The sequence below is a fragment of the Prosopis cineraria genome, unplaced genomic scaffold (assembly GCF_029017545.1).
Source record: "Prosopis cineraria cultivar Desert tree isolate PC_DT_omini unplaced genomic scaffold, ASM2901754v1 PC5, whole genome shotgun sequence".
In the NCBI taxonomy this organism is placed as follows: Eukaryota; Viridiplantae; Streptophyta; class Magnoliopsida; order Fabales; family Fabaceae; genus Prosopis; species Prosopis cineraria.
The window spans coordinates 36,555,854-36,579,682 of NW_026555336.1; the positions used below are offsets into that span (position 1 = coordinate 36,555,854).

The following is a 23,829-nucleotide window of genomic DNA, read 5'->3' on the forward strand; positions in this document are numbered from 1 at the left end:
TGTATGTATGTATGTATGTATGAGATCAATTTTAACTCGTGCCACATGCATTACATCATTTACAAGAGAATTGACGAATCCTGCTGCACCCGGTCTTCTAGTGATATTTTTAAAATTCATCAAAATACTATTGCATTTTAAAGTTTTCAAAAAATAAAACTTTTACATGTTTTAAAAGTTTGGTTATTTAATAGAGTTACTATTATATTATCACAATTATAACATTTTAGAATTTAGAAATAATTTTCTTATCAACCTATGAAGTAGAAAGTCCTGTATGTTGAACTTGACAAAATTCTGATACTTCAATATAAAATTTTCAATATTTAGATACTTAAATATATATATTCTTTTTAACTTGTAAATTAAAGAAATTACATATTTAAAATTACTTTAGGATAACTTAAAAAGGCAAGCATTACACAGAAAAAAACATGATTTTGATCCTCTCATATATAAAGTTTCCAATACTATCAAAACTCATAATTATTATATAAACATAAACTTGATTAATTAGTCTCATTCATTGCTACATATATTAATCACATTTAACTTTAGAAATGGGACCAATAGATGAGAGATAGGTTATTAATAATCACAACAAAAATTTTATCCACTAAATGCGATGAGCTTCATGAATTGCATCGGTTATCATAAATTAAAAACAAAAATGAATGGGACATGAATAATTAACAATCTATGTTCTTTACTTATAGAGAACACTGAAACTCCATGCATAAAATATTATCAGATGATGATGAACGTTTGAAATTAGGGGCTTTATGAATATGGTATTGTTTCACACACATCATTACTAGAGATGATAGTGGAGGGAGCTATCGAGTGGCGAAGAAGATGGTGGCTGGTGGGTCCGGACGTTTCGGTGCAGGGTAAGAAGGGAATAATGAGAAGTAGAGAATCGAGAGAGTCTCAGAATGTCATGAGCTTCTCGCTGTGTTAGCCGCAAAATGACAGTTTGACGCCAACAACACCCCACCCCACCCCACCTTCAACTAAAAGACAATTAAGTTTCCCTTTCACACTCTTTCACGTTCATCCCGCATCCTCATCGATCTTCTTCGTATATACCTCTCAATATTATAACTTGTATCTTAAGCCTGTTCTCCCTATATACACAGCCTCTCAGAAACTCAGAGAAAAAAACTGATCAACTTTATCCTTGGACAGAAGTTACTTTATCTAATATACTCACACGTTTTAAGTACGTAATATTTTACATGGAAAGCGCTCTCAGAGCTTTTCATTATGAGAAAAGGATCAGTGTTTTGCACGTACAGAAAGAAGAGAAGGAAAGGAGAAAATGTTGCTTAATCTACAAAGTTTTTTAGAGCGGTAAAGGCAGAGCTCCTAAAAAGCTTGTTTTGATGAGGCATAGTGTAAGGAAATAAAGTTGGCCCTTAATGTTCTACTTGATTAATTGCGAACCAAACAGGGCTGGTATTTATAACATAACATATGGATAGAGGAAAAGAACTGCAGCCTCGCAGATTTTTGTTGCTTTGTAGAATGTGTTAGTGATTATTGAAACAAAGCTTTTTACATTACTTTGGTATATATATAATAATTAATGAGATAAATTAAGTATACATTACGTAAGATTGCAAATTTAAATGTTTTCCTTTTTTTACATGCAAAAAAATTAAACATACTACTCATTGCCTACACATAAATATTTCGTTCTTTGTTTATGCGAGACAAATCAAGCATGAGTTTAATGCTAATCATTTCATGATTGTGGGGTCAGTGTCTTTCTTACAAATAGTGAAAGTGAAGGACAATATAAAGATGGCCAAAGCAAAGCAAGCAAGGAAAAGCAAAGCCTCCAGCTTTCCTCTCTCTCTCTCTCTCTCACTGTACACTTCGCAGAAATGCCATGAGAGTCGATGATTCTCAGTGGGAAATTAGCACGGATGTAAGGGCTCACTCTCCAACACTTTAAAAAGCTAAACGTAACATATTTTTGGCTACACAAAAATCGAACCCTAAGCAAGCTTTAGATGCCATGTCACTCTCCCTCATTCAAGTGATGACAGTGTCTCATTCAATTCACTTTCAAACCACCACTTTTTCAGACACCACCAAATCACACCTCACTGCAACTAATTATTACGAAGAGCCTTATAGCATTACCATCACACAGAGAGAGAAGAGAGGGTCTATGATGTAGGGCTGCTAGGCCTTAATCATGCAGGGCTAAGGAGAGGCCGAACAGCAAAAGCTACGCCCAGTGGTGTGTGTTTTGTGTATTGCATCGATCAGTACCTCAAGAGCCTGATGCTCAGTGTTCTGATAGATCACAGAGCGACATGTTGAGTCTGATAACACTAGCGTCTATGTATCTATGACTTCCAGATATCAACTGAACATAAAACAAATCAAAGATATGGGCGTTGAAAAAGTTTCTCATTCCAAATAACAATTCTCCTGAAATCGCCCCCTCGCAGATCCCGATGATACAATGAAAGAGATGGCCAAGATTTCCACCAATCCCTTTCAACTTACGACTTACTACCAGTAATGGAGCCTGAGATTGATTGCAGTCGAGAATACAGACAAAATAAAATTGCCCCAGTGATGATCAGATCCTGACTCATGAACATTTATAAACAATTTGAAGTCAACCCATTTTCTACAGTTACCTCGTCGCATACATTCATTGATTTGAAGGAGCCATGTTCAACATTGAGAATTTACGCAATCGATTAACATCTAGCTAGCTGAAGTTCATGAGAAAACCACCTGCTACATATATATGTTCACTTGAACCAACATGAAAGAGCGAAGACTAAATATACTAGCATATTCCTCAAACTGAAAGGACTACTTTTTTTTGATAATTATAAGAGAAATAATTTTGGCTATTTCTTCCTACCTCCTCTAGCTAGCTAGGGCAAAGCATTATATTGCTGCTGCACGTCACCCCAAGCATGAACGGAACCCCAGTTATTGGTTGCATTATCATGGCCATTATTCCCACCACTACTGGTACTTGCAGGCGTTGGAGTCACAGAAGCAAAAGAATTCCCAAAGAACCACTCTGTAGGCGGATCACCAGAAGCTGGGCCTTCTTTTCTGGAATTACCAGCAGCAACGCAATTGATCTCCGGCTTTGAAATCTCAAGATTCTGAAACAAAATTGGTTGTGGTCTCTGGATTTGGTTCTCAAGAGTAACCGCCGAAACACCATCGTCTTTCTGGCCATTATCATCACCGCCAAACAGCACCGCCAACCTCTGCTGCTGTAGCTTCCAGTGCAAGTCTTGATTAACCGAACTCAATGATTCAATTGAAGAAGCAAGGCTGCTGTTAACGTTCATAGAGCTCATACCCTGAATTACGCTGCTGAATCCTCCTCCTGGAGATGGGTAATTGAAATTCATCATAGAATTTGAGCTTCCGGACGGATCAAAGGTGGCTGCTTGAACATCCCCGAAGGAAGAGACCTGGTTATATATGGCTGGAGGATGAAGATGGTTAAGTTTAGGGAAGGGTAATAAGGATCCTCCAAGATGAAAATCCAGTGAGGGTGAAAGCCCATGGAAAAACTTGAAGCCACCAAGCTCCCCCGGGAATCCGGCGTCCTTGGGGTCGCCGGGGAGCCTTGAAGACGAAGACTTCACCTTCTTGTTCTTCCTGCAGCCGCCACCAATCGGAACGTTGCGCAGGGCTCCACCCTTCGTCCAGTACCTACGGCACGTCTTGCAGAAATGCCTTGGCTGCGTCAGACTGTAATTGTTGTAGTAACAGAATTTGGTGTTGGGCGAGTCACACCTTGGACACTTCAGGGCTTGTTCTGGTGGCCTAGAGGAGGCGTTTTTCCTGCCGCCGGAGCTCTGGCTGCCATCTTCTTTGGCTGCTTCTGGCTTCGAAGGAGGATTATTTTCTTCCTTTGACATCATAGACAGAAAGAGAGAGAGAGAGAGAGAGAAGGGAAAGGGAAGCCTAATGGGGTATATCAGTTTCCTTTCGCAGAGGCAAAGATACTCATGAATTGAATGATTTCATGCATGAAAGAGGGAAGGGACGGTCTAGTCAAGAAGAGTGCCTGTGAGGTTCATCAAGGAGGGTGATTGAGAACGATGGAAGATGATACAGAAGAAGTGGGGGTTCCAGGTCTTTTCAGATCTAGTGGGATAAAGAAAGCTGTATGGAAGTGTTGAAAGAGAAAGACAGAGGAGTAGGTTTTATATAAGACTAGAGAGAGAAGATGATGGACCAAGAAAAGCAAGCGATCCAAAAACTGTGATGGCAGAATAAGAATCTAGATCCATCCACGGCTACTACTACAACAAAACTATTAGACAGAGAGCAAAAGTAAAAAAAAAAAAAATGGGGTTGATAATGATGGGAGATGAGTATTGGAGTTTGATGAAGGACAATTATAATTAAGTCATGTACTGCTGTTGAACTGCGATGAATATTAGATTACGTAATTAGGAATCCCATCTTTCTTTTCTCAGCTGAAGCATGTTCAACAAACTTTTTCGTCACCGTGCAGGCCTTTGTTTTTTCCCCTTATAAGTCTATGTAATTTCGTGGATGTTGACACTTATGTCTGTATATAAATAGGAAATTCTCGCCTAGCTCCAACTGGTATTTTTTCTCTCAAACCCTCCCCCCGCTCAAAAAGAAAATAAATAAATAAAAAGTGAGGCTTCACCATATATGCCAGCTTATCAAATCAGCAGAGCTTTAATCAATTGTCAATTTTTTTATGATTATATTGATCATAATATACAACATAATTTATTTATATTTCATAAAGTTGTGCGCCTAAACTGTGATTCTTTTGAAAATACTATCAATTCATTTATTAATACTTATCTTTCATTTTACATAAATTTTTTTAATTTACTTTCTCTCAAATTGAATTACTTAAAAAATCTCAAGTTTAAAATTTATGGATTAAAAACAACTTCCTTCCGTTTGAAACCCAACGACACATTCTGGATATATACAAACCAATCGATTGTATTGAATGTGGGATAATTTAGAAAATGAAATTAAAATCTCATTTGCTTATCAGCTTAATATTACCTTTTAAACTGTATATTTTGATTATCATCATTAACAACAACAACAAAAATTTAAATTAAAGTCAAACGTCAATGCAAGTTATGGAAAATTAATTAATTTACTGTAAAAAATAAACAATAAGAGAAGGTTTTGCAATGGTCTGTGAAATGTGAGAAAAAATCATATAACATCAAGATCGGAATCACTTAAAAGTTTAAATGTGTAAAAATTAAAGCCAGGTTCAGAGCTTGCTGACCCTCCATTTGTATTTTGCTGTATAATAACAGGTGAAGTACAGTAGAGGAGGTAATAGAGTAATATGCAAGGATAGATGCAAGGCTGCGTATGTATCTCCCCTAAATGGCACGGCACACATACACATAGCAAAAGAATATAGGCTGCAAGCAGAGGAAGGAGAGCAAGAAATGATAGAGAGGATAGTACGTATAGTTTGTAGGCCCAGAGAGCTTAGTGAGAGAAGATGTGAGTCAGTAAAGGGAACAACACACAGCACTGGCTGCTCACTCCCTCTGTCACTGCCAACACCTTGTCTCTTTCTTTCCTTGATACGTCCCTTTTGAATCCAATGCTTAACAGCACCACATAGATTTCTCTATATATTTTACATGTACTTCACACCTTTACTTTCTTGTGTGTGTGTCTATATATTTTCATTTCGAACACCCCATGTATATATAATCTCTCACGTGTTATATATATATATATATTATATTATTCCTTCTATCATATATCTAATGTGCCAGCTTATTATTGGTATCATTAACTTTTAGTTCATTGCAGTGAACTGCTGGTGGTTTCTTTTGGGCGCTGATGCGCTCCATTATTATGGCCATGTATGGCCCCTATCTATCTCAGACCGTTTTTTTTTTTTTAACCTTGCCACCAAGTTAATTGAAGCATCATTTTGAGAAGCATCGTACAGGTCCTTCGCATGCACAGAAAGGTTATTATAATAATAAGTTCGTTAAGTAGTCAATCATTCATGCAAGTTAGCATAATACAGTTGGGGCGGTCTCGAGAGAGATCAGATAATTTGACCTAACCTAACACGTATCCGAAAAATAACTCCTTTTCTACCTCATTTTTCAATCTGCCTTCGTTCTTCCTGACCTCGGTGTCTATATTTGAGTCTGACAATATAGAAGAAAGTACAATATGGTGAAGACCCCTCAAAACTGCGAGGCTATAATATATATATATATATATATATGTATGTATGTATGTATGTATACGTACCTCATTTCATAACAGGAGGCACTTTAACGGTCATGATGAGCTATTTACACATTGTTTGTCTGGTAGTGACTTGGATAACGGGTAAGATCGGAAAAAGAGATTTACTGGGAGGGACTACTGTGCATGATATCAAGATATGCAATGCAGAAGCGAAAACAATATACCCAGAGAGAGAAAGGCCATATTTTTAGGGGCGATTCCTAAACAAGCAAGTATTAGTTATAATTAAACGTTATTAGGGAATGGGATCTGAATGGAGCACCGACCAAGGGTGGGTGAATGGTCGAGGAGAAACGTGGGAGCGCCGTAAAATTGCAGGATCCGGGGCTGAAAACAAGAGAGGAGGGAAGGAACACGTGAGAGTGGGGAGGCTGGGGATTCCCGTGAGACCGAACACTAAACCACAACCATACAAACATTACATAACACAGAGGTTTGCTATTCAACGTTACATCTCACGGGCTACCACGTCTCTCTCTCTCTCTCTCTCTCTCTCTCTCTCTCTCTGTGGAACAACTTTTATCGGTTACTTCTGATCTTCTTCAACCTCCCCATGGCGAGCCAGTTGTATCGTAACGTAACTGGGCAAGGGACTTTCCGCAATTTTTTTCCTTATTCTAAGGAGGTAAGCAAACCTTAGTTAATCCATAGGGTTTAATTTGTTTGTTGCAGAACTACTCGAGTTACATCTTTTATTTGGATTTTAATTTCAAAAGTTTTTAACACACACACACACACACACACACACCCACACACAAGGTTTTTCAATTTTGGTTCCTGCTTTTAAATGTTCGGTCCCAAAAAAATCTATTGGACAATGCTTGTTGCACAAAAAGTATTTTTTTAAAACGGAAATAAGAAATATACCTAGAAATTAAATAGAATAAGTGACTTTCACATTTCCTTTCCATAAAATATTTTTTATCTATCAAAGATTGCATTATTAAATCTTGTTCTTGTTGAATTATTGACATGATGACATCTCCGGACTGTTATTATTAGGGCTGTGCAAAAGTTCTTTGATCTAGTCTAACTCAATTTAATTTGAGACAATTCAGTTCACTTTGATTCAAATAAATTAAAAGCTAATCTTTCAAGATCAAAAGATCAAAATCTTTATATTGGATTAGACAAGAGACCGTACATCTGGACTACTTGGTCGATCTAGTCCTATAAATTTATTCAATATGAGTATAATTAATTTATTAATTATTACAATAATAAGTTAATTTATAATAATAATTAATAATTTTTTATATTTTATACTTGTGAAGCTATGGATATTGAGTAAAATTTCTAACCAATCTCATCAATCTTCTCCTTTTATTAGTGAAATTTGTTTGGAGGTTGTTCACTTTGAATCTCTTGTGCTATAACTGAAATACTTTTTGTTGTTGTTAGAGAGTGTTATGGATTTATACTTGGTGTTGTGATAAATTTTATATAACTACAATTAATTTTATTATCTTAATTGAATTTACTAGATCAAATAATTTGCTGCCTCTCATAGAGGACCAAAAAAATAATAATAAAGTGAGACATTGGATAAAACTATGACTAGCCTCCTAGTCCCATTGGATCAGTTCAATCCTATTCAACTTCTATTCTAGGACTAGATCGGATCACAGGTTGCTTAGCTTAATCCTTTTGATAAAAAAGACTAGATTTTGGGTTAGGCTGAAGTCTTATTCTGGACAAAATTTTAAAAAAATAAAATATATACTATATCAATTTAAACGTAATATATAGTTACAAAAAGAATCTCGTATACAATTTAAGAGTTACATTATTTGAAACATTTAAATATATAATTGTCTAAATTGATATTAATTAGCAACTTATTTTTTAAAAAAAATTATTGAGAACATAACTATCGTTAATTGAAACTTTTGAAACTTGACTATCATTATCCCCATTTTAATTATTTGTAATCTCATTTGCCCTTTTTTTTTTTTGAAAAAAAGGTCCTCTATTGCACCGCAGCTATATGTCCCCCCAACAAAGATGGTTGGAAGCTTAACAAATTATTCATATCCATATGAAATCCTACAAAGTTTTACATTAACTGTCCATGGTCTAGCATGACCGTTCTCTTTTGGCTTTACATTATAGGTAGAGATAGAAGCTTAAAAAAAAAAATTAAAAGATGAGAAAACATTGAACTGGTATGAAATATAAAGAAACAGAATAAAAGAGAAGAATAATTTTGGGAAAATGTTGGATTTTAAAAAAAGTGCTATGAAGAGAAATTGAGTTGAACATGCCATATGAAGAGACGGGGACATATCCAACAACTTGGGTGCGTGTATAACACGGATCCAGTGGGTAAATTGATTATTTGGTTAACAGAATAAAAAGAAAGAAGAAGAAAGGGTGGACACTGGACAGTAGGGCTCAGAAGTACGGGGAGGGAGCAGAGGCAGGGAGGCTTGGATTTGAGGCAACGAATGGAAGGAGCAATGAAGGCACCCATGAATATGAGCCGACGACATGTTAGCCAACCACTCGACCAACTGACCACTTCCATTATGCTCCTCGCTATTAATGCTCCCTCTAATTTAATGCTCCCATGTTCTTCTTTCATCTGTTTTTTTTTTTAATAATATTATTATTATAACATACCTTTCACTACCTCCTGCTGTATCCTCTACGTATTATTTTCAATCCATTCATGTTAATTACTCATGACCTACTGTTTCTTAAATCTTATCTCCCTTGCATTGATAATACCATCCTTTTTAATTTTAGCAGTGCAGTTTCTTAAAATGTAAAATATTCTCTTTTTTATTTTAAACAAGGGCAAGCTTCGCACAAATTTATTATGCTTAATTTTAGAGGATTTAAATCCATGAATAGATGGTAAGCATATACATGTTATGAAGTTAACATAATTAAAGGAGGATTAGTGAACACAATATTTATAGCAATTCTGTTGAGATGAAACGAAGTCCTGAACGAAGAGGTCAATATAAAACTTATTGGAGCAGCTTTTTGTAATTATTTTCCATATTCTTGTAGGCATGCAGATCAGGGTTGACTTAGAATTTAGAATAAGAAATAGAAAAGTATCAAAAAAAAAAGAATAAGAAATAGAAAGTAAAGTAAAATAAGTAAATAACCGCGTAAAAAAAAATTTGGTGGTGCAAATTTGATTCTGTTTACATGGCAAGGCAATCAAATTCTGTTAACAACAGGCTAGTATTGTGATTTGAGTCGTACGTGAAGCAACGAGGATCGATGGAGGGGGTCGAATGAAGAGTCACTTTCATGAGTGAAGGCAGGTGACTGCATGCCCCAGAATGAGTGGAAAGAGTTAATTAAAAGAATTAATAGTATTAAAGAAGAGGAAGAAGAGGAAGAAGAAGAAGAAGAATGGATATGATGAATAAATGGGAGATGAGTGTTAAGAAAGGGAGTGAATTAAGAATGGAGAAGATGAGAGATGGATGGAGAGATAGGGAGGGAGGCATGAGCAGCAGCATGAAGGACGAGGAGGAGGACAGAGACAGAGACAGTAGAGGGACTGATCTGATGGTCTTCGACCTGATGAAGCTGAGCCCTCTGTCTCTCTGTACGCCTCCTCTTTTACGCTTCTCCCCCATCTCTCTCTCTAATAATCTACCAACATTCTCATGTTCCTTCCTTTATAATTTTATGGTTCGCTTCCAAATTTAAGATATAACGGTCATTCCTGTAATCACAAAAACTGGACTTCCCATGCCCCCGTGTATGGGGGTCAAATTCAAAGTTCCTTTTTTTTTTTTAGAGTTGTGATGTTAATGGATTTCAGTCAAATGCGTTGGAACTATGGTGCCGTTGGGTTATAAAAAAGAAATGAAATGAAATGAAACTGATTAAAAAAATAAAAATAAAAATGAGGTGATAAAAAAAATGATGAACTGTATTTATAAAGAGAATAAGTAATTTTATTTATAAAATTGAGAATCATAATTTATAAAATTTTTAGAGGATAGTGATGATTCTTATATTTTTAACATATATTAATAAGTTTAATCATATTTATCATGAGGAGAAAATGTAATTTAATTTATTTTTGTATTAATTTTTTTAATTTATTTCATTCCCTTTTAGTAATTAAATAGGACCTATATTTTTCTAATTTTAAATTTTTTTTGTTAATTTTTAGATATTTATAAGACTACGAGTAAATTTCTTTACTTTTAACTCTTTTTGCCTTGATGCATGATAACTTGGTAAGAGGATATAAAACTAACATTACTTTAAAGTTAACATAGTGTATAACTAGCATGTTTTCATTACATGCATATTCTCTCTAATTTTATTTATAAGTTACTTTCAATATATTTTATTAAAAATAAAAAAATTTAAATTTCATTAACTTTATTTTAAAATTGAACAAGTTTTCACATTCACCCTTAATAAATGTTCTTAAATTTTATTATTAATATTTTCATTCAAAGCATTTAATATGAACAAAAATATAAAGAAAAATATTAAAAATTAATAAATGCTTTATAAATAAGATAAAAAAAAATTTTTCTCTATATTTTATAAAAAAAATTAGAGGAGTATTTAACTAATGATAGTACTTCGCATAAAAGTCATGGACGTGCGAAACGGTGATTTGGTTTTCTTTCCTTCGCTCCCTTTACTCGAACCAATAAAAACATCACATTTTGACTCTTTAAAAACCATGGCTGAGATTAACTGAAGTTCCAACATCATCAAAATTGAATGAAAAAAATCACAATCAAGGATCTTTGAAGTATTTTATATCCAGAAAAGGACTAAAAAATTTGAAAATCGCCCTGCAAGATCAAGGGGTTAAGATGTAACTAAAATTTAATGTGAAAAAATAAAATTACCCTTCATTTATTTTTTAAAAAGATTCCTCCACCGTTACTTGCTAGGCAGAGGTGCCAAATTATTATTATTTTTTTTAAGGTGGCAAGAAGGGTTTGAACCCATGACTTTTTAACGTGCCAAAAAGATTACTAGTTACTAAATTAACAATGCTTTTTAGAATGCAATAATGCAAACCTTTTATATGTATATATGTATGTATGAATGTATGTTATAAACTTTCTTTTCACATTCCAAGTCAAATACTAGTCATTTCACAAATAATTATTTATTAAATTATTAATGAGACTTGTTAAAAAATTTAATGTATACTGATTTTTATAAATATTCACTTGTTTTAATTATTAAAATTTTACATGTTAAAAGTTTAATTATGTAAGGGTGAACTTGTTGTTTTACTAAAATTTACTTGTTAAATTATAAAAAAAAATAAAGTTAGTCACGAGACTTATCATTTCATGAATTAGTACTTTTTAAATTACTAGTGAGAACTCATTAAAAAAAATCATGTACACTAATTTTTATAAATATTTATTTATTTTTATCATCAAAAGTTCACTTGTCAAAAGTTTTATGTGAATTTTTTATTTTACAAAAATTTATTTGTTAAATTATCAAAAAAAAATTAAAGCTAGTAACAAGATATATTATTTCACAAATGGTTACTTATTAAATTACTAGCTAATTGAGACTTATTAAAAACATTTAATTTCCACCTGTTTTTATAAATATTTGCTAAAATAATTTGACAAATAAATTTTAATAAACTAACAAGTTCACATAAATTTTTAACAAGTAAACTTTCAGTAATAAAAAAGTAAACATTTACAAAAACTAGTAGAAATTAAAATACTTTAACAAATTAATGTTAGTAATTTAATAAGTAATCATTCATGAAATAATAAATTTTGTTACTAACTTTGAAATTTTTTTTTGATAACTTGATTAGTGAAATTTAATAAAATAACAAGTTCAAAGCTTTGGACATATAAACTTTTATGTTTTGTAAATTTTGTATGTGAAGTCATTATTCAATACTTTTGCATTGGCATTTCCTTTCTCAGTAGAGCTAGTAATTCAAACTTATTCGAGTAGAGCTTAATTCAGGCCGAGCTTGTTCGGATCGTACTTAAAATATCTTATCTTTTATAAAAAGTCTAAGCCAGGCATAACTTTTGTCGGCCAGGTTCGAACTAACTTATTGAGCTTGACTAAAATTATCAACTCTTCATATATATAGAGCTGAAAATTTTAACAGTCGGACTTATTCAAGTTGAGCTCGATTGGGGCCCAACTTATTTAGATCGAACTTAAAGTATTTTATCCTCTTAAAAAAGTTTATATAACTAAATTCGACCCTAATATTTTTCAAATGAATTCAAGTTTCACCTGAATTATTGATTATTTCCTAGACATCATGTTTCACAGTGAAGGAATAAATGTTGAATTTATTTAATTTGTTTGCAGTCAATAAGTATGATGCTCATTACTGGAACGATTACAAATGGCAAGCATAATTTAAATTCCTTTAATACAATAGGCATGATTTTCATAAAAAGCTAGTTTTAGTAAAATAATAAATTTGCATGAGCTTTTGACATATATATAAACTTTTGACAATAAAAACAAGTGCATGTTAGATTTTTTAATAAATTTCATTAATAACTTAATAAATAATCATTTGTGAATGATAAATATTTGGCTTGGAATGTGAAAAGAAAATTTGCAATATACATCTAAATGAGGAATAGTTTTATCTTTTTATATTAAATTTTAATTACATTTTTATCCTTTGATCTTTCAAAACAATTTTAAAATCTTGTGATCCTTCTCTGCAAACCAGGCTTCAGAGCTTTTTGGTTGTGATTTTCCCAAATTGAATTCACCGTACACTGCTTTATTTCACCCCAAACAATTTTTCCCCAAGCGCTGCCTCAGTAGTGCTGAAATTTTTCAACTTTTGAAGTTAAATTATCATCTTTTAGTAATAATGAAAATACTTGAATTTATAATAATATTCCATTTCTCTCAAATAAGAATTAAGACTGAAAATAATAATATATTTTTTTCTCCTTGAGCAATCACTTAAAAAAAATTATAGCTGAGAGCATATAGAGTTATAAGGTCTATTTGATAATATATTATGAAAACAGTTTTTCAAAATAAAAAAATAAAAAATATGTTTAGTAACGTGTTTTTAAAAAATATTTTAAAAATAAAAAATAAAATATTTTTATAAAAATAAAAAAATAAAAAAACTTTTAAATGTTCTGAAATTATTATTTTAAAAATAAAAAATAAAATAAATATTTATTTTTATTATTTTTTATAAAATATTAACCTTTAAAATAATAAAATAAAAATAGATTCAAATGCTCCACATTCGGACTTCCCTTTGATGACTAACTGATCTCTCCGTGAAACTCCGCAATCAATAAATTACTTGGCAAGAAGTAAACAGAATCTCTGAAATTCGAATCATGACAGGAGCATAACCACCGTATGATAAAATTAAATTAAGTTAAGCATTTATTTTGTTTACCTTCAAAATTAAATATATAATTAAAACCTCATTTTCTGTTATAAACATAAAATATAACTAGTGTAAAGTAAGAGGAAATACACCTTTTATATTTCCCCCAGACTTCTTTATAAGAAATAAGTATATTTTTTAATGTTCTTTCTTAAAATATGAGGAAGAGCCACTTATTATATAACCCTTGCTTTGATTTAAAATTTCCTATTTTTACGTTCTCTGAGTTAACAACGTTAAACAGACAACCACCATGCCAAATATCAAACATATTTATGAATCTTAATTGATCCATATAAAATGATTATTTATATATCAAAATCATAAATAACGTGAACATTCGAAGTTGAAACCCTGTACATATCACAAGAAAAATTGGGTAATTTAATCCGCTTTAAGATTTGTTTTGGTTGAACAGTGTTTTCCCTGTAGGAATAGTTAAAATTTAATTTAATTTGGTACGGGCAAGTAGCTCGCTAGCCCATTCAAGGCCCAGCCTAGTTTCATGCCCTGGTGCGCTCTCTGCCTCATGCAGGCCTGTAGCCTAATTCTCTGACATCAAAATCATGACAATATCAGTCTTCAGCTATATATACGCTTTCACGCGCTATAAATATAAAATTAATGTTTTTATTATTTTTTTAAATTATCATTAATTATATTTCTCTTGTTTTAAATTATAAAAATAATTTTTAAAAAAATTATTTTAAAATATAACATAATTTAAAAAAATTCAAATTTTATTGATATTTTTAATATTATCTAAAAAAATTAAAATAATATTATAATATAATGATTAAGTGTGTGAGAATATTTTTAAAAATTTATAATTTTATTATAAAAATAATTTTTTAAAATATCATATTATATTTTATTGGTATATATGATGTTTTGTCAAATTATTTTATAATTTAAGGAGAAAAAAGGTACCCCTTCTGTTTAAAAATATAAAATTTTTTGAGAAGTTAAATTTTAAAAAATGTAAGGTATTTTTAGTTTTTTACTGTGTAATCATTACCTTCTTTTTAAAAATATTAATAATTTTATATTTATTGTAGAGTGTTTAATAAAATAAATATAAAAAGATATGATTAGTTTTAAACATAAATAACTACTTTATTAAAGAGTGAGATTTAATTAAAAATATTCTATAGCACTTGCGGCTCTTGTATTCTGATATTCTCTCCCTTGCTCCCTCGTCTATTATGGACAATGATTTCCACATTGATCTAATGGTATTCTTATTTGTCTTAATAATATTGTTATTATTATTTTTAATAAAATTATTCTGATAATAGTTAAAAAAACATATTTCCGATAATCTTACGTGATTTTTTTTGTTATGGGTCTACTTGTATTATTTGGGAAGAAGTTGGATCGATACAGGAATCCAGGGCTAGAGTTGAAGATACAATATGGGCAAAACAAGGGGAAGTTATACAATGAAGAATGTGATAGTTTTTCTAGGTAAAGATGATAAAGATATGTTCTTGTTTTTTGAATAAATGATATAGATATGTTTTTATTCAGACAATTAAGTAAAATATTTTTGATTAAGAAGAATATGGCTCCTTTTAATTAGTGACATTTTCAACTTTTTTGCCATAGATTAGTGGGGGAGGATTCTCTCATCTTTCATGCCGTCATCTTCCTTTTTATCCCTTTTCTAGTTGTCGAGTCAAGATTCAGGGGCAAAAAAAAAAAAAAAGGTTATTGAATCAAGATTTAGAGGAATAAGATTTAATATCCTACAAAATTATTTTTTTTATCAACAATATACTACAAAGTTATTATTAAAATGTTAAATTAAAAAACATATAAATATTAAAATTCAAACTGCTAAAATTTAACATTAACAATTGAAAAATACGATAAAAACAAAACAAAATAAAATAGTTGATACGAGGTTAAATTTATAATGTTGATGGAACGATTAGAAATTAGGAGGAGGAGGAGGAGGAGGGGAAGTTAGCAATGATTGCGGAAACGGAGGAATCTTTTCACATTGGAGGAAGTGAAGATAATAAATGATTCTGTTGATGGCAAGTGCCCAGGTGATGGTAAGCAGTATGAGAGAAGCTCAGGTGAGATTGACGAAGGGACCGAGGGATAACTCGATGCATCATGGAGTAGCCTTCTTGACTGGTTTTACATGCAGAACGGAGGAGGGAGATAGCCTTACAGCCGAGCTGTGGGCTTGTATCCATGGGCTAAAACTGGCTTGAAACTGATTCAATTGAGGTCGTGGATGTGATTTCTAGTGGCCGTAATGAGGAACACGCACATCATGGGTTAGTGACGGAGTTGAAATTGTATTTGCAGAAGGATCAATAATGCTGCTCACTGTCTCGCCAAACTTGGTCTTAACTTTAATTTGCTTGCTTTTATGGCTAGAGACCCCATTGTTTGTAATGAGGGTGTAGGTTAACTTACACTTTGTTTCCTCCCTTTTCATCCGAAAAAAGGAGGAGGAGGGGAGGAGGATGAGAAAATTGAGAGAAATCTCTTATAATTTTCAGACAATATTAAAGAATATTGAGAAAATTAATTATTTAATATTTATAATTATGATTTAGTTGTATTCAGTAAAGTTTGACTTGTTGTAATTTAATTTTTAAAATTTTAACTTGATTATAATTCAATTCTAAAATTTTAATTCTTACAACTTAATTCTTATATTTTTAGTTATTTAAATATTTTTTATATATCTTGTAAAATAAAACTATAAATATTAAAATTATGTTAAAATTTATTAGTAATATTTTAAATTACAAAACCCTTATAATCTTTACAAATATTAAAATTTTAAAATATTTTTAATTTTTATGATTTTATTTTTTAAAATATAGGATCAATATCTAAATGATTAAAATTATGAAGATTAAATTACAAGAGTCAAATAAATGAATTATAAATGAATTAAAATTATAAATATTAAATTATAAATTAAAATTTAAAGATTGAAATGATTCATTTTTCCCAAAAATTTATTTATTGAGAAGTTTCCGTCTCCATCGTGTCATGGGGACTGGAGCCCACGTGGCAAAGGGCCATGAGGTAGGAAGTTCACTAAAATTCAACTTCCCATTCTATGGGCCTAATCTCTTGGGTCATTACTCAGTAGTTTTGTCAGCCTTGTTGTTTGCAATTGGAACAAGATCTACATTAATATAATCATCAATAATTCAATTTACATATATAATTTACATTAAAACTCAAATATTTTTTCTGATGAAATAAAAACCAGATATCTATAAATCATCAACATTAATACAATTGACTTGAAAAAAAAAAATCAACGTTACTGTGCCTATAAATAGCTTGACTCGGTGTACCAGTATTTTGCCCATTCGGATTGTTTTTATTTTGTTGGTACAATTATATTAAAATCCTCCAACGCACAACTTAAATATCACAAAGTCATTTTATTATTCTTAGTTGTCAATGAATATTATGTTGTTTAATAACTAGCAAGCACCCAACTAACTCGAGACTAGTAATCTCTGATTTTTGGTGATAGTAACTTAATTTCACTATTTGAATAAAATTTAATTCTAAATCAAAAATTTAATTTTTTGAATCACTGCTTAGCTTTTACGCATCAACTACATAAATTTCCCTGTAAATCAGCAAAGTCTAAAAAATATAGTGTTTATAAGTTGTAAATAACATGATATGTATTAGTTAAAAGAAAGTAAATTTTTTTTTTTTTTTGCACATGTATAACGGCGCAGGCAGCTTCCATTGTGCTCGTACTGAGAAAAAGGGTCGTAGAAACAAAATATCTAAGGACACAAAATCGTAGGAAGCTTTATTTGCACGTGCAACCACATTATTTATAACATCACCAAATGCAGTAATGATTATGGATAAAAATAGGAGTAATGGGCAAATCTACGTGAGGAATATTTTTGAAGGTGTAATTGATATCCTTAAATATTTTCATAAAAACGATATTACTCCCGATATTTTTAAAATGGTGCAATTTTATCCTCTCTAGGGATTTGAAAATGTTGACCATTTATTTTCACAAGAAATGCTGATGGGGACATCCACATTGCATCCTCTCAACTCATCTTCATGTATCCTTTTGTTTCCCTTCTACATCTCTGGCGCTCTCCTTCTCCTCAATGATGGCCATTTACCATGTCTACCGGATTTGCAGCCATTGCCTTCGAACCTTCAAACCCCACAGAACCTTCGGACCACGTCGACAGTGACCTTCAGACCTCCTCGCAATCTAAACGAAGCTTGCTGTTTCATATCTGCGTCAGACGTCATCAATGGAAATCTTGGGCACCTGCGAAGGAAGAGAAAATGCATTTCGAGCATGAGATCCTCGCCGACTCACTCTGTCGTGCTTTCTCGACGCGGCATGATCGGAGGAATGTACTGCGGCAGCTACAATTCGCCGATCTGGTGGAGGCAATTGATGGTCAGCAATTGACGGTCAAAAGTAATTTTTTAACAGTCGATATCCTTCTTATGTTAATTCGGACAATATTGCACCATTTTAAAAACATCAGGGGCAATGTTGCTCCTGAAAATACTAGAGACATCAATTGTATTTTTATAAATACTTTAGAAGCAGATTTGCATATTAACCCATACAAACATGCAATGACACTCAACACAGAATAAAGCAGAAGTTTAAACATCTGATCCTCCCCAACCGTAGAATAAGTAAAATCAAAAAGAAATATATAATAGATATAATATTTATCCCTTTCCGGCCTATCAAATGAAATTCATTGTCGGAATCGGGTTTTCTTCAAATGATGAAGCGTTTGGTTAGAGAGGAATTTCTCCCTTCTGGTCAAGAAGAGAGAACTTATGGAGGGTGTTGGCCGCTTCAATCACAAAACGATACTTGATGTCGTTTTTGGCGACTCGCTCTAAAGCAGTGTTCACGTAATCCATCGGATCACTTCAACATCTGCTGTTATATTGTGCTTCTAAATCAATCATCTCCTGGCTCTCTCCTGTTCCTCCACCCACACTTCCAGCAATCATTTCCTCCCTGTATACACACAATATATATATATATATATTTCATGAATCACATTGTACAGGAATCAACTAAGCTGATGTATGAAAATAAACTTACCCCTCATCAAAGGCATGCGGCTAACTCGGGAGGAGTGCTTGATACACCGACTATAGGCAATTTTCCTCCTGTCTTCAACAAGCCAATTAATGGGTGAAGAGAATGAGGTCCTGCAACCGTATCAATAATTCGGTACAACGTATCCTTCCCCTCCTATATATATATATATGTATATATTCATTTACAAACTATGAAAAATGTGACCGACATGGAAATAATAACTACATAAAAAGTTACGAACTATGATTACCTGCAATTGTTGTGGGTCGTTGCTGAGCAAGAAGACGCCAGCTCTAAACCTCTCCAAGGCTTCCTTCTTCTTTCCAGGAGAAGTACTTATCACTGTCACCTTCATCTTCAGAGCCTTGGCAAACTTGACAGCCACGTGGCCAAGTAAACCTAAGCCTACAATACCAACATGCTGAACTGGCTGACACAATCCATGGAACTTCATGGTGCTGCACCGTCGTGCGGCAAGCCTTTTGGAATTTTGATGGCAAAATGCTCATCAACCACAGTTATATCAGAGTATCCACCTGGGTCCTTGAGTTATAGATCCATCATAGTCATAGGAGTTATAGGTGGAAATCGCTTTGGGGCAGTAATTTTCCGAGCCTTGATTGCAGTTAAAGCAAGATCGACATGAACCACACACCCATGCCAGCAATGTCACCAGTTTTGAATTTAGTGACGCTACGGCCCACCTTTATCACTTCTCCGACGATCTCGTGCCTAAGGTCGACCCATCCATAAAAGAAGAAATACTAATTGGCATGAGTTATATATGAACCTACTCATAATTGAAATGGTTTATTACTTGAAGGATAAAGACTGTTCAGAGGGGGTCCCCCGGCGACCATGGGGTAGATGCTGTATCCCAATTCGTTCCTGAGATAATGAACATCACCCTGGCAAATCCCACAATATAAGATTTTTAAGGTGATATCGACGTCACCATTTGCCCTGTATATAAAGAAATAATGATAGCTGTGAGGGTTGGGTATACACAAACTAGCTGGACGTTGACTTGCAGTAATTAGAAGCAAGTATACATAGATGAGGAAAACTATATGTGTGTGTGTGTTAAGAAGAATAAGAAGAAGAAGAAACCTTCTGGAGAAGTGAAAAGGGGAAACGATGCCGGAGGAATCTGCAGCAGCTAACCCAAAGGCAGGTGTTTTGTGCAGTTCTTGTGCTGAGATAGGGTTGGCCATATTGCTTCGAAGGTGTATGGAGATTTATGATCAGCAGAGACGAGAGCTGAGTTGAGGATGCCTTTATATGTGTGATTGTGTGTTTGTATTTATAGAGTGTTCAATTCCGCTAGAATTCAAAAATTCAACCACCTCACTTTTTTTTTTTTTTTTGGTTGATAACAACCACCTCAGTTATTAAATCCGTAAATGGTAATCTCCCACAGCCTGCATCACCATAAATAAATTGACAGCAAATTTTTTCAATTGAGATTTATAAAATGTTTTTAAATTTTTTTGATATTTTTTATTTTATTTTTTTAAAACACAAATTTCATGTCATTCACAAATTGACAATTTTAAAATTATTTTTTCAGATAACTTTAACGAAGGTGAAAAAATTTTTAACAACTCCAGTAATGGGAGTTGATAGGCCCACGTACGTCTTTTAGGGATGACTAATGAACAGCGGAAACCAAGTGCTCCTTGACTAGACCAGTTCACAGACGCGCGCGAGTCTTCACTTCTTCGTCCAGGATTGGATGCTTTGTTTAAAATAAGAAATTCTCCAAAACTTGTCCATTGATTAATAAACTGAGAAGATTGTCGTGGCTTTACTTTCGTGATAATTGTGTATTAGTGTATTACTAAAGTATTTTACGATACTTTTTACAAAAACTAATAAATGAGCCAGCTTCGTTTATTTCAAAGCTGTATGTCCAAAGAAACAAAAACGAAGATATGTAACATATCTTCTGTAAATTATCATGTTGAAGATGGCGTTTAATCCCCAATCAACTAGATTTAAAATGCATGTGTTCTGGATTTATGTTGAAAAGTGGTTTATTTACGGTTTGCGCTGTCATTTTATTAATCTTAAAGTAATGTTTGGATTGTTGGATTTGGATTTAAATTTTATATTTAAAATCTCCATTTCAAAAATCACATTTAAGATACATGAAATTAAACTTTTTATTTGGGTAATTTAAAAAATTTTAAATGAAAAGGATATATCAGTTGAGAATCAAAACCAAAATGAAAAATTGAGAGTGATGAATTTACTTCTCTATTTTGTGATGATAAGATATGAGAACGAGGGATAAAAAAAATATAAGAGTCATGAAGGCATCAAAAGTGAAAACACAAAGAGAATAAAAGGCTTGAAATGACTGTAATTTTAATTGACTTACAATAAATTTAAAATTATAAAAAAATATAATAAGAAAAGGATTTAAATTTAATTCCGCCTATATTTTATAGCCGGTCTCAAGCTCAGGTAAAGAAGGAGGGTTGTGTTAAGCTCTCAACAGTCAATGTAAAACTTTGTTGAATCTCACATAGATATAGACAATAGACGTTTTTGTGCTAATGCTAAGTTGTTGCTTGTAAGTAATGTACTGCATGGCTCGAGTGTAGTGACAAGTAAATTAGGGTCGCTACATCGACTCTCGAATATAATGTTAAATGAGCAAGAGCTATTATGTTATTCTGGATGAGTGTGGCTAAAGAAGTTAGTCCATTTGAGACAGTCTTAAAGAATTATTTTGGGAAGACTTGGAGGGGTTGATCCAAAGCATACCACGTGATAAAAAGATCTTCATTGGAGGAGACTTTAATAGTCATGTTGAGAGGCAGGCAGGTTATTATGCGAGGGTGCATAGTGGTTTGGGTTTCAGGGAGCTAAATATAAAGGATAATCTATTCTTGATTTCTTTTTGGCATATGATTTTAAGATTGCTAATACTTATTTCAAGAAGAGAGATGGGCATCCCATCATTTATAAAAGTGAAGCTTAAAGGTCACGGGTTATTTTTTTTTTGGATAAGGAACGTAGATAGAAGACTTTGTAAAAATTGTAAGATGATTTTTAGAAATGCTGTAACGATACAACACAGGGTCTCTGTCTTTAATGTGTGTATTGTGAGTAAAAACTTAAAGCATTGACAAGTTATAAAAGATAAAAAGCGAGAAATTTTCAAGAGAAATCTCTTGGCTGAAGGAATTTGGGAGTCTCGAGAAAGTGCTAGCATCTTATGGGAGGATATAATTGTGAAGGTAAGGAAGGTTGTAAAAGAAGTTTTAGGAAAATCAAAAGGTTTTAGTCCAGGAGATAAGGAGCCTTGATAGTGGAATAATAGTATATAAGAAAAAATCAATTATAAGAAGGAGTGTTTTAAAGCCATCCATTTGTACAATCATGATAAAAATTGGAAAATACATAGTATGATTAAAAGGAAAACTAATAAGGCAGTGAGTAAAACTCGTTCTAAAGTATTTGAAGAGTTTTATAATGATCTTGGGACAAAGGATGGAGAATGAAAAATTTATAAGATTTCTAAGAGTAAGGAAAGAAAATCAAGAGATTTGGAACAAGTATGATGTATAAAGGATAAGTCACAGATGGTGATATTAAAGACAAATGGGAGATAAATTTTTCTAAACTTTTCAATGATGGCGGGGGTTCGTCAATTAACTTGGAAAATTTAGTAACTCCTAAAAGAGAACAAAATTTATCATTTTATCAAATGATACAAGCTTGGAAAGTAAATGAAGCTCTTAAGAAAATGTCAAATGCTAGAGCCATGGACTTGATTAAATCTCTATTGAAATGTGAAAATGTTTGGATGAAGAAGGGGTGCGGTGGTTTAACGAGATCTTACAATCTAAGAGAATACTTGACGATTGGAAGAGAAACAGCTCAATTCCTATTTATAAAAATAAAGGAGATATTTAAAATTGTGCTAACTCTAGGGGGATTAAACTTATGAGTCATACAATGAAATTATGGAAACAAGTGATTAAGTATAGATTGAGATTGAAAGTTGGTATTTCTGAGAATTAGTTTGACTTCATGCCAAGTAAGGTGACTATAGAAGTGATTTATCTATTAAGAGAATTAATGAAAAAGTATCGATGCAAAGGTAAAGATTTACATATGATTTTTATTGATTTGAAAAAAGTTTATAATCATGCATCAAGAGAAATACTTTAGAAGACATTAGAAAAGAAGGGTGTTTGGGTTGCCTATATTCGAGCTATATAAGACATGTAAGACATGTATGAGAAGGTAACAACTAGTATAAGAATGTTTAGTGGCAAAACAAAAGACTTTCCTGTAAATATTGGATTGCATCAGGGATGATCTTTGAGTCTTTATTTATTTGATCTAGTCTTAGATGTTTTGACTAAGCATATTCAAGAGGAATCCCTAAATGCATGTTTTTCGTAGATGATATAATTCTTATTTATAAACTTGAGTTATGGATGAGGACATTAAAATTAAAAGGTTTTCGTTTGAGTAGGAATAAAATGAAATATCTACATTATAATTTTGATAAAAGGTTAGTGAGTATTAATTTAGAATTGAAATTGGGTGATTAGATCATACCTAAAGTGAAAATGTTTGGATATTTGGGAGCGACTATTCAACATAATTGAAAAATTAATGAAAATATTAGATATAGGATGCAGGCTGTGTGGTTTAATTAGAGAAAAGCTAAAAAAGTTATCTGCAATTGTAAGGTACCTAATAAACTTAAATAGAAGTTCTATTGAACCGCTATAAGACTAGTAATATTATATGATAGTGAATGTTGGGCTTTAACAGGAGAACAAGATCATAAAGTTGGAGTGATAGAGATGAAAATGTTGAGATAAATGTGTGGATATACACATAAATACAAAATTCAAAATGAGAGCATATGGGAAAAGGTGTACATTGCATTTATTGAAGAAAAAATGGTAGAAAATTATTTAAAGTGGTTTGAACATGAACAAAGAAGACTATGGGATGTATTTGTAAAGAAAGTGAAATATATAACTTTGAGCCCTGTTAAAAAAGATAGAGAAAAGTCAAA

At 32.4% G+C, this 23,829-nt stretch overlaps 1 protein-coding gene and 1 pseudogene across 1 annotated transcript; both read right to left on the reverse strand.

Moving 5' to 3' along the window:
* Nucleotides 1-2,456: 2,456 nt before the first annotated feature.
* On the reverse strand, nt 2,457-4,210 carry LOC129312069 (dof zinc finger protein DOF5.7-like). The gene has a single exon (XM_054954636.1). It carries the CDS (start codon nt 3,918-3,920, stop codon nt 2,907-2,909), a length of 1,014 nt encoding a protein of 337 aa, XP_054810611.1. The 5' UTR covers nt 3,921-4,210; the 3' UTR covers nt 2,457-2,906.
* A 13,248-nt stretch (nt 4,211-17,458) lies between these two features.
* LOC129310331 (probable mannitol dehydrogenase) lies at nt 17,459-20,015 on the reverse strand (annotated as a pseudogene).
* Between the last annotated feature and the right edge of the window lie 3,814 nt (nt 20,016-23,829).

Coding starts and splice junctions, on each gene's coding strand:
- LOC129312069 (XM_054954636.1), bottom strand. CDS start 3,920: ATGATGTCAAAGGAAGAAAATAATCCTCCTTCGAAGCCAGAAGCAGCC.